The 12284-nt window shown below is 38.3% G+C and overlaps 1 protein-coding gene and 1 long non-coding RNA gene across 2 annotated transcripts in view; one reads left to right on the plus strand and one right to left on the minus strand.

The window, feature by feature from the left end:
• The window catches only part of LOC131383274 (uncharacterized), a 64732-nt gene extending 55400 nt beyond the window's left edge, over positions 1 to 9332 (minus strand). Inside the window, exons 1-2 of the long non-coding RNA XR_009213173.1 lie at positions 9160 to 9332; positions 6733 to 6882 (exon numbers count right to left, since the gene is read on the minus strand). This is a non-coding gene — a long non-coding RNA (uncharacterized LOC131383274). The remainder of the gene's footprint in view (positions 1 to 6732; positions 6883 to 9159) is intronic.
• A 345-nt stretch (positions 9333 to 9677) lies between these two features.
• Positions 9678 to 11457, plus strand: CSNK1A1L (casein kinase 1 alpha 1 like). The gene has a single exon (XM_032150432.2). The coding sequence runs from the start codon at positions 10218 to 10220 to the stop codon at positions 11229 to 11231; it is 1014 nt and encodes a 337-aa protein (XP_032006323.1). The 5' UTR covers positions 9678 to 10217; the 3' UTR covers positions 11232 to 11457.
• The last annotated feature ends 827 nt before the right edge of the window (positions 11458 to 12284 follow it).

A 12284-nucleotide genomic window follows, 5' to 3' on the forward strand; every position in this document is an offset into this window, starting at 1 on the left:
TGATGGAGGTATAAAGGCCCGGCCCTCCAGCCCAAACTCATGATAACTCTGAGGGGCCACTGAAGGCCCAAGCTCACCACGGGTTCAGCTAAAGCCTTTGTCCTCTGCCCTATAGTATCTCCTTCTCTCCCTTCCTCATGGGTGATGACAAGGGAACTCCCTAATAATGCCCCGCACCTTAATTTTCCTAAGTCTGCTTCCTAAAGAGCCCAATTTAAGAAACTTGCCCAATGGCAAGTGGAATGCTTGCATCCTAAGTAGTCTGAATGCATTGCTGGAAATGACCAAACAGAGATAGGTTGTTATTTTTGAATGTTATATTTTGAATGTTACATTTTGAATTTCAACAATGTTATTTTTGAAAGATGCACACATTGGATGTCTTCTAATGTTCCTTTCAAATGTAAGATTTTATCATTCTCAGTTTTGAACATTGGAAATCATATAATTAACATATTTTATTTACAGAGTACTTTACAAATTATACATATTATCTTACTCAAGCCTCCCCAAAACCAAACGAAGTAGGTGGAGTATTAACCCCATCTTACAGAGGAGAAAACCAAGGCTCAGAACATTATTTGGTCCAAGATTGCATATTTATTAAATAACAGATCTAGTGCTTGAACCAAGCTCTTCTCACATTTGAGCATATAACCAAGATTTCTTTCACCATATCAATTATGTGAAAGGACTAAGAGTTTTTATAAAAATACTATATAATAAAAATGATATTAAACTTTTAATTTGCTTTGCTATCACCAGTATTTTCAATGAGTTTTTTTAAAATCATTGAAAATGCAGCTGTATTTCTATTTGCCAGGTCTAAGTAATTCCATCCAAGAATTTTGATGGGATCTTTGAGATTTACAGGATTCTTTTATTATTTCATTTGATTCTACATGAGAGTCTGCCTTTCTGCTCAGTTGTATGGAAATGTTCTATGATATATACCTGGCAGTACATATTTCATTGCCTCCAGACTGCCAGGACCAAAGCCAGAGATCCCTTAGCAAACTGTTGCATGTTAACAAGAACATTACAATAGCAGATGAAGGAAGCTTTGTACAAAATATTTCTGAAATAAAACGTTAGCAGGTAGACTCTATTCTAGCAACCACCAAAGCAGACAAAGGAAAGACTAGCCCTTCAGGTTACCGGAATTTGAGATTTTGTAGTAGAAAAACATAAACAAAAACCAGACAAGTGCCCTGCTATCATCTTCAGAGTTACATCAGATTCACAGAATGGGTGGAAGACAGAACTATACTCCGAAGAGAGACAAAAGCATCTTCCCCTGGCTCCCAATTATGTCCTTCAACACAATAGTATAATCCAAATTAACCTTACAAGAGCAACAAGAATCCAGAAGTCTTCATGGACTCTAACCAGATCATATTAGCCTTTCCATCAAAGACTATTTCATACTTGATTTTAGGGAACCCCCTTGGAGGATTCTAGAAGGGAAGAGACTTTGTAGTTATGAAATCCAAGTGTAATTTGTTACCACCTTTCTTCTTTCAGGTAACAATGAGAGTTTAGTGTGCACCAGACCAAGTCAAGGGCTTTGCATGCATTATTTCAATGAATCCTAGCTACAGTTTTGAGTTTGCTATTAATATGTCCTTTATGCAAATGAAAAAGTGAAGCTCACTCTTCCTGGGATCACTTGGCTTGTAAGTGGCAGAGCTAGTGTTTGGCTTTCTCTAGCATCTGAGTTCTTAACAGCTCCACACTGCCTTTTCTAAGTCCTTCAAAATGAAAAACATTTAGTCATCTAAATTTTCCACAAAATGTAGCATAAAATTGTAGATCGTGCTACGCAATCTGCAGATTATGTTAAAACTGAGTAAAATCCACCTAGTTCAGCAGCAAGAACTCTAGCTGAACAGAAAATAGGATCTTTACAACTCTACTGTGTATACGGCAACTCTACTGTGTATATGTAAAAATAGGATCTTCACAACTCTACTCTGTATAAGGGCTATAGTGTAGACAGGGGATATTGTCAGGAATCCTACTCTGACCAGTGGGCTTGCCCACTCCAGATTTAAGGAGTCAAAGGAAATAGCTCTCATTGACATGATTTTGAGTTTTCTTGAAAAGCAAAAGACAATTCGTATTTTAAAGGGCCACAAATTACAGGAATAACCAAAATGCACAGTTTCTAGGATTCTAGAGGCCAAAGAAAAGCAGAAAAATAGAATAGTTTCTCTCAAGAGCCAGAGTTATTGGAAATACGTTTGACAACAAGAATTTAAAGACTATTACAGAAACATAAGGCATAAAACATCATATCCCATTCAAGGGATCTAAGGTTTCAAATAAAGAAGTTAAATCCTCTCTATAACACAAAATATTTCTGTAGGTGGCCTAAAAGAACAAAATATGATCATATTACTATTTCCTTCTAGTCCTGCAAACTACCATAGCTCTGTTGAATACTACTATGCCAAGTAATTGCAGACAAGATTCAGAGAACTGGTTCTCAGTTTCTCCACAAGTCACTGAAAACCATGCCATGATCATTAGAAATCCAGGAAAGAACAATACTGATGCTTATAAAAGAGAAAATGTAATGAATAAAAGACCAAGCCAGATTATTACGGCAGTGAAACTACTGTTTGTGGTATTTTAATGGTAAGTACACATCACTGTACATTTGTCCAAACCCATAGAATGTATGACAAACACCAAGAGTGAACCCTAATGTAAACCATGGACTTTGAGTGATAATGAGGTATGAATGGTTCATCAATTGTAATAAACGTACCACTCTGGTGCCAAATGTTGATGGTGAGGGTGGCTATGCATGGCTGGCAGGGGGTAGGGAGGATATGGGAACTCAGCTCAATTTTGCTGTGAACCTAAGACTTCTCAGAAAAAAAAAAAAAAGTCTTTAAAAGAAGACGACTAGCCCAGGGTCACATGACAGAGGCTGGGAGACCCATAGAGGTCCACAGGCAGCATCTTAAAGAAACAGAGGACGAGTAAACCAAATTCCACAGCTCTACCCTGCTACGTTCCAGTCATTTGCTCCATTATGCCAAAATAGCCACAGAATATTTACAACCCTCTCCTCCTTGTACTCTTCATGTTGTCTGCACAGAGTTGTCTACTTTTAAAAACGTATTGTATCTATTTTATTCAATTTACTTATTTTTTATTAATTTATCTTTGTAGAGATAGCGTCTCACTCTATTGCCCAGACTGGAGTGCCTTGGTGCCATCATAGCTCACTGCAGTCTCAAACTCAAGCTCAAGTGATCCTCCTGCTTCAGCCTCTCAAAGTGTTAGGATTACGGGCATGAGCCGCGGGGTCTGGCCTTAGTGTGCCTATTTTAAAAGGAAATACTCACAAAGTAATGAGTTAGTAAAATCCATTATTGAACATTTTAGTTGCAAAATTAACAGTTACTGATGCTCACTATACAAAAATTGGTCTATAATATTTCCCTTTTGCAGCAAAGTTTAGCATAGAAAGCAGTAATTTTGGCACTTATAAAAAGTATTCAAAGCTGTGTGAAGGGTACATGAAGGATCATTACATTATTATCTACTTCTGTACCTGTTTGAAATTCTCTTTGATATAAAGGTTTTCTTTTAAAAAAAACAGAACTATAAAACCTGCTTAATGTACCAATAACTCTACATAAGGTAATTTAATTGCTATCAGATTATGTTATTATAGTCATAGAAAAATATTCTGTATTCTATAGCACCATCATCCGAAAACACAGCATAGTATTTAAGGATCTGAGTTCAGGAATCAGACTGCCAAGGTGCATTCCACATACTTCACTTCTTAGCTGTTATAACCTTGGAAAAGTTATTTTGCTTAAGCTCCAATTTCCACACCCAGAAAGGGAATAACATCCCCATAAAGCTATTAGGAGAATTAAATGACATAAAATGTGTGTAAAGTCACAGCACAATGTCTGCCTCATAATAGGTGTTCAATAAATGTAAGCTACTATTAATATTGCAGGGTTCTCATAGATATTATTCCTCTAAAATTAAAAAAAAGTAGTAAAGCCAATAAAGAGCTCTAATCTATAGATGGGGAACGAGTTCAGAGAGTCACAATTCAGAAATTAAAAAACATTTCCCCATTCTAGTGTATTCCTAAATTATTCCTAATTATTATGAAGGAATATATGTATTCCTTCATATTAGAATATATTCCAGTAAATTAGAATATATTAGAATATATTCCAATAAATTAGAATTTAGAATGTATGAAGAATTTACAAAAATAAAAGAAATTGTAAAATCCTAGCATAGTCTTTTAACACCAGTTAAATAATCCAAAGAAAGTTTTGCCATTGACTCAATCAATCAGTTGTCAAGTTGACTTTGGCTTTTACTTCTCACCAGGCCTTCTGGTGGCACCTCCTCTGTGGCCTGTCTCACACTTAGCCAAAGACATGTGGCTTATCCGGATTCTCTCATAGTCTCCCCTGCATAGATACATGGAGAACTTAGCAAGGCCCTCCAAGGCTATCATTTCTCAGATCTCCCTGTTAACTTCCAGGCTTGTCTACGAGTCCATTGTTTGCCGCAAGCAAGACTATAACTTCAGACTACCTAAGCAGCTAGTCTTTTCCTTGCATTTGCCACAAAGGTCGCTATTTCTACTGACAACACCACTGGGTGTGAAGTTTTTCCACACTGTGCGCCAAACCGAATGATCCCCCTTTGGCAGGGAAGCTGCTGGTTTTCATATTCAGCAGTGCCCTCATAAACTTCTCAACAGATGCATTGTGGGAATGGGGTACAGAAGACATGGATAGGAGACGCCCCAGATAAGAATGCCATAGACTCCCACTGCTCCTACTAACTTTCATTCAGCATTTTTTTGTGAATAATTGCTTCTCAATTTGTTGTATGCCTTTGGTGAATTTCAAGAGCACTGAAATGGTTGTTTTTCACAATACTGTCCAGTTTTGTTATTGTATAATATTTTATCAGAAAAAAATTAAAACATGCAATGTTTTACCACAAAGGTGAATAGTAAGACATGTTCTAAATTGCCTAACTGGTAGCCATTATTATTAGTATTTTGTTTTGTAGACAACAATTATATGCAAAATAAAATGTTCATCCAATCTCAATGCAATATCGACCCTTGTCTACACAGTGTTTTTATGAGGAGTTACATTATCTAATATTTAAATTATTCAAGTTCCTTAAAATGTAAGGATTCCAAAAGCTGATACTAAACAATGATTCATTATTTAGAAACTCCTTTATCTCAAAAATATGTCTTTTCTGACAGATCTTTAGGACTACTGTTTTTAAAAAAACAGGATGCTAGACATGTACTGTTAGAGTGTGTGATGATTGGATAAAATTAAATATCTCTGTGAACATAATTATAAGGAACCAGGTTGAGACTTGAAAAATAAATATTTGACTGCAGCACCCAGAGTTACAAAAAATATTTGTACTCTGCTGGAGATGCTCTCTCTTAGACAAAATGGTCAAAAAGGAACTTCACTGGGATTAAGTGCAAGCCTGTGTATGCACATTCAGGATGCACTAAACTGTAGTTCAGCCAATCCTTTTATTTTCCAATCCACTGTTCACCCTAATCACAGTCAAACTAATCACAAGATGAATCCATAAAATAAGTAAAACAACCTAAATTAATGGATCGTTTATACTCAGTCTCATTCATTTTGAATATCTGACATAATTACAACTTACAGCTTTCTCTTTGTATTAGAGTAGATAGCTGTTAGAACTTAAGCACAATTCGCTGAAAGGAACTGGAAGATGCAATAAGTGTGATGTTATGAACTGCTTTCATGTAATTTTTCTGATCTTTGAATAAAGTAACATAATTAATGAATGTGTTCACCTAATGATCTGCCAACAATTTCAATGGTCTTAATAAAGTGACAACCTGCAAGAAAAAGCAAAAGAGGTTACACAACTCCTCACTGCTCTGGAAGGAAGTCTAGAAAGGTGCCAAAATTGCAATAACTTCATGGGAACCAAACAAAATAAGTAATGATTTTTAAGGCTGAAATTGCACCCTACATTCTCAATATAAGTAAAATTGGTATTTAAGTGTTTTCTTTTTTTCAGATAAACATATTGCAAGTTTCAAAATGAGTGAACAGAAAGATGCAGAGCCATGGAGAAAATATTGTTTCATGAAGAAAGAAAAATCCAGCACATTACAATGACGCCCTCTGCTGTGACTTTTGATACTACACCAAATAACCTCATTTCCAATAGTGGCTCGTTGTCTTTGCAGTGCCAATACTTCCAAAAAGCTTTGAGGAAAAAATGACTTAAATCTTTATATAAAGTTAGTCATCTCCAGGATCTTTTAAAATTGAAGTGATTGATTCTGGGTAATGTTATTCTGAACATAGTGTTTGAGCCACATAAACGTCAGTAAATTCCTTAGTGACAGCATTATTTATTTAAGACCATATTTTCATTTATTTTGTATTCTATTTAAATAGTTCCAAAAGGTGATTATATTCATGCCAAATGGTTTCTGTAATGACAACTGCCGACCCAATTTGATAGCCAAAAATTTTTTTTTTTTTAACTAAGAAATGTTTGTGTCTCAAATGACCATTCTACTGAAGTGTCTCCATTTCCTGGGAAAAGATACCAAGAAGCCCAGAAAATTAACCCCAAAATTCATATGAGACTAAAACCAATGCCATTTGAGTATCATTTCTTAATTGCCAAAAGCAGATATGGACTTACCAGAAAGTGAATAAAGCCTCCTTTGCAAGGTCCCTTCTAAGTGTTAGGAGTGGATAGGAGTTGTGAAGTATCACAGGTGCGGAGGAGAAGTCAGATGGCAATGTGGAAGCATTTCTATATAAGAATTTCTAGTCAATTGCATCAAGATAGCTTAGGGGATAAAAAAAAAGAGACTTGAACCTCTAACACTCAGGTAAATTGTAATGATTTATTTTCCTAAGTTAAATATTTCATGCCTGTTTGTTGTTATTTTTGTTGTTTTTCTTAAAGAGGGCCACAAAAAAAGTTGTATAAAGTTCAGGACTGACAAAACCCGAATTGGCTGTTAGACAGTACAATACTACCCAGTACAATCCTGCCCAGAATACGTTATTTTACTGTTACTGGGGTCATCTTATATTAATAGAAATTATTTTAGAGGCAATTTTGAAACCAAGGCTAAATTATAGCTTTAACATGCCTTGGTAAAATACTTTATACAATTAAAGAAAAGAAACAGAACTAATATATTCCCAACAGTGAAGCCACCCAGAGTTCAGGAGCCTCTGGCTGTTGATATCTATGTAGGGGTTAAAAGTACTGGCTTTGGAGCCAGGCTATCCTGGATTTCCATTCTGAATCCATCATTAACTATCTATGCCACCTTTGGTGAGTCACTCATGCCCTGCAAATAGGAGGCATTCAATAACTATTTGTTGAACGAATGAATAAATAAAGAATGCATCAACCCCACACACTGTCCACAAAACTTTATCAAATATGGTAGTTCAATTTACTTCCATTTTAAAAACTATTTGTTGCACATCTTTTACGGAAAAACTTTGGACAAAAGGGTAGGAGGGGATGCAAGAGTTTAAGCAAAGTGTTGTTTGGGTTTAAAAATAGTATTTATATTTGGTTGAGGAGATTGGAAAAGGTTTCATGGAGCAAACAGCATTTAAGGAACAGCCCTGAGATTATTAGGATTAGACCTGGGCGATGGGAAAGATAAAGCAGGCTGGAAGCATTTCAGGCTGAGGAAACACCATAAGCCAAGACCCAAAGATGAAAAAATGCAGGGAGTATGTGTTCGGGGAAAAATCAGCAGCCCCACTGGCTTGTGCTAAGAGAATTCATGGGAGACTGGATTGGAAGCTATTCAGGGTCATATCACCATTTCAGTTACTGATCCTCCCCATTCTGGAGATGCTCACAACTTCCCTGTAAGTGAAGGTTCACCCAACCACCATTGTAAGTTACACTTGACCTTCTTTATAGAGAGTGCCTTTATTTAACTGGTACAAGAAAGTATGGGACTTAGTAAACAATTAATAAACTATAATTAAACTATTCTAGTTCCAGTATTGAAAGGGGATTTTTTAATTCAAGCTTTTGTCCATGTATGGATTATCTGTAACTTTTTTGAATAGTGATTTCTCTCACATAGAGATTATTTGAATTTCAAGGTTCGTGTTGAAGCCATTGACTGGAAGACTGAAAGGGAAGGAAGCATAATGGGCACTGGGTTAACAACATAAATTTTGTTCTAGGTTATTAGAAAGGAAATTGTTCTCCAGGCAAATTTCAACAAAGTTGGATGAGTAAATGAAAGAAATGCCATTCTAGTTGGTACGGTATAAAAAGTAACTACCTTGGGTCAGACTTCAGTTTCAAATTGGCCTCTGACACTTGTCTGTAGTGCGGTCTTGGGCAATTCATCTAACATCTCTATGCCTTGACTTCCACTTGTATAAAATGAGAAGTACAATCATAATAATAAAATATGCCGGCGTAGACTGTATTACTATTCACCTGAGGGATGAGTATGTATTTTCACCCCACTGTCTTTGGACCTGGCCATGTGATGTGTTTTGCCCAGTGGAATGTAACATTTGCCACTCCTTTTATTATGAGAACAGCATGCTCCTAAGGAGGCTGCTCTTTCAGCCTGCATTCTAGAACAAAGAGGACACAGGAAGCAGAGATGCAGCTGATCTACAGCTTACATAAAACCTGAATGATAAATAAACTTTGTCATTGTAAGCCACTGAGATTTGCGAGTTGTTACTGCTGCAAAGCCAAGTAATACGCTGTGCTACCCACCTCACATATTTGTCTGAAGCGGACTTTAAAAATGTTTTAAAGCACTTTATAATGTTCTATGCCCGTTTACGTCTCAAACCAGCTCCTTCTCTCGCCATCGATTGATGCAGGTCAGAAAAGTTAGGAACAGCACTAACTTATGCGAGACAGTAAAGTGGGAATACCTGCTTTCAAAGCTGCACCTCTCTCTCCTGCCTTTGCCTTTCTGCCATTGGCCCCCAAATTCGTTGTTACTGCCCCGTTAGGATTATACTCAGTTCCTATCCCATTTCCTCATAAAACAAAATAATCGCACGGGTTTTGTTATTTGTGATGTGAACGCTCATAAAAATATTGAAATGGTACCGCTTTTTCTGCTAGTGCTGGCCCCAATTCTTCTGAGAAAATGCTCAGAACTGCCGGCGTCTGTTTCTTCTCCATATTTTGGTTAAATTTTACTTGAATCTTTCATTTAGTCAGTTTTGCCAGAACGTCTCTGTGGAATCCTATTTAAACTCAAAGCACTCTATGAAAAAATTTCAAAAGAATCGCTTAAAAAAAAAAAAAGACATTTCAATTTAACTAGCAGTAAGTAACTCTTGTTGCCTAAACTCAATAAAGAAGCAACCACTGAGATCGCAGAGAAAAAGCTCAAGAGGTGGCACCCCGACTCGCATTAACCCAGGGAGACATGATGGCTAGGGAAGTAGGTGGGACAATGACTGGGCCCGAAAACAAGAAAATCTTTGTTAGAAAAGCCTCCCATTTCTGCACGATTAAGTTGAAAGAAGGTGAGCTTCGAGTTAAGCAAGCCTAGGCAGTTTTGAATTCCAGCCGGCCCACAATCTCTTGCAACCTTAGGCCGCTTACCTGAGACTTAGCCTTTCTTACCCAACAAATCAGGGAAAATAACTGCTACCTTACAAGACTAGCAAGTTCGTGTTAAATGGGGTGAGATGAGTGGAACACCTAACAGAGGACTCAAGACAATAATAGCTTCTCCAGAAATTCTCAATTTGTGGTTGGCTGTGGCAGGGGAACAAGATGGCGGCGCCGGCGGCGTGACCGGGCCCTCTGGCCCACAGCCGTTGGCAGCGGTGGCAGCGGTACCGCTGCCCCAACTCGCTGTGCCCCCTTTCTCAGCCCGCGACGTTGCCACGACAGCAAGGCAGCGACCGCCACCCAGAAAGAGGTGATGGCCCAGCCTGGCAACCTTGAGAAACCCTCGCAAACTGTGGCCTGGCGGAAATCCTGATGTGCTGCAGGGATCAGGCTGACTCCAGGCCCTGTAACACCGGGAAAGGCCTCGGTGGCCATTTCCAGCAGCCCTCACCCTCAGCCTTGCGGGCCGGCGGGCCCCGGAGGCCTCCATCCTCCCCTAGAGGGGTCAGGGCTGAGCCCAGCCTCCATCTTTGCCTCTCAGGATGGCAAACAACAGCGGCTCCAAGGCCGAACTCGTTGTGGGAGGGAAATACAAACTGGTGCGGAAGATCGGGTCTGGCTCCTTTGGGGACGTTTATCTGAGCATCACCACCACCAACGGTGAGGAAGTAGCAGTGAAGCTGGAATCTCAGAAGGTCAAGCACCCCCAGTTGCTGTATGAGAGCAAACTCTACACGATTCTTCAAGGTGGGGTTGGCATCCCCCACATGCACTGGTATGGTCAGGAAAAAGACAACAATGTGCTAGTCATAGACCTTCTGGGACCCAGCCTCGAAGACCTCTTTAATTTCTGTTCAAGAAGGTTCACCATGAAAACTGTACTTATGTTAGCCGACCAGATGATCAGCAGAATTGAATACGTGCATACAAAGAATTTTCTACACCGAGACATTAAACCAGATAACTTCCTGATGGGTACTGGGCATCACTGTAATAAGTTGTTCCTTATTGATTTTGGTTTGGCCAAAAAGTACAGAGACAACAGGACCAGGCAACATATACAGTACAGAGAAGACAAACACCTCATTGGCACTGTCCGATATGCCAGTATCAATGCACATCTTGGTATTGAGCAGAGCCGCCGAGATGACATGGAATCCTTAGGCTACGTTTTCATGTATTTTAATAGAACCAGCCTGCCATGGCAAGGACTAAGGGCTATGACAAAAAAACAAAAATATGAAAAGATTAGTGAGAAGAAGATGTCCACCCCTGTTGAAGTTTTATGTAAGGGATTTCCTGCAGAATTCGCCATGTACTTGAACTACTGTCGTGGGCTGCGCTTTGAGGAAGTCCCAGATTACATGTATCTGAGGCAGCTATTCCGCATTCTTTTCAGGACCCTGAACCACCAATATGACTACACGTTTGATTGGACGATGTTAAAGCAGAAAGCAGCACAGCAGGCAGCCTCTTCCAGTGGGCAGGGTCAGCAGGCCCAAACCCAGACAGGCAAGCAAACTGCAAAAAACAAGAATAATGTGAAAGATAACTAAGCGCGAATGAGGAACAGAAGAAGCAGAGCAGATGATACGAGCAGCATTTGTTTCTCCCTACATCTAGAAATTGTAGTTCATATGTACACCAGCTAGTGGCTGTGGACAACCATTTAGTTGGTGTAAAAAACTTTATTTCAATATAAACTGACTCTGGGGAGCGTTGGTGATGCTGTAACCCAAGGTGTAGCCGCTGTAATTGTGAATATTAACTGAGGTAGTGAAACATGGTGTCTGGTTTTCTATTGCATTTATTCAAGTAGAAAAGTTAACTAAATGGTTGACACACACGAATTGGTGGAGACATTGTCCATATGCCAATTTTTTGTTAAAACCTTTTATTTTGAACTAGACTGCTTTGAGATATCATTTCAGAAGGACAGTCAGTCTTCAGCCACATCTGCGAAGGTTGTAAATGCTTACGATTGAGCATTTTTTGGGTTTCTCCATCCCTGGGGTTTGCAAATTGTTCACATAAAGAGCATTCTTAAAATGGTTGGCTTCTTGTCTGCAAGCCAGCTGATCTAGTAGTAACCAAAAATTCCAGTTTTGAGAATAGAAAAGATTCCGCCTGCTTACCTGTGAAGACGTAAGAAAATCTTAGTAACTACTAGATTATTGTTAGAATTCTGCATTAACTCTATCATGTTCTCGGTATTTTAAAAACAACAGCAACCATATTTCTCACAGAAATTTAGCTAACATCTTACAACTGAACATGTATGTACATGGCTTAGATAAATGTAATCACTGTAAACACCTATATGATCTGGGATTTTTTTCATATTTTGAAATGGGAGCTTTTATGTTTTACAAGTTGACTAAAATCTAAAAACTGTTTCTATAAGGAAATGATACTTTTTTTAAACAACAACCAAAAAATGCCTTGCTGATTCACTAGGAAATAAAAATCTCCCCAGTTTTTTGATAGTCAACTTCAAGCCATTTGTTACATGATATTCCCTTGCAAGTAAATTTTATTTCATGATATAACTTTTTTCAGTGTTTTTATTCTAAAAAAATTGTTTTGTATGAAGGGGAAATGTATTCTTT

This window comes from Hylobates moloch, unplaced genomic scaffold, assembly GCF_009828535.3.
Source record: "Hylobates moloch isolate HMO894 unplaced genomic scaffold, HMol_V3 SCAFFOLD_4, whole genome shotgun sequence".
Classification (NCBI taxonomy): Eukaryota; Metazoa; Chordata; class Mammalia; order Primates; family Hylobatidae; genus Hylobates; species Hylobates moloch.

Excerpts from the sequence above, each read along its gene's own strand:
- CSNK1A1L (XM_032150432.2), top strand. The coding sequence starts at position 10,218 with ATGGCAAACAACAGCGGCTCCAAGGCCGAACTCGTTGTGGGAGGGAAA.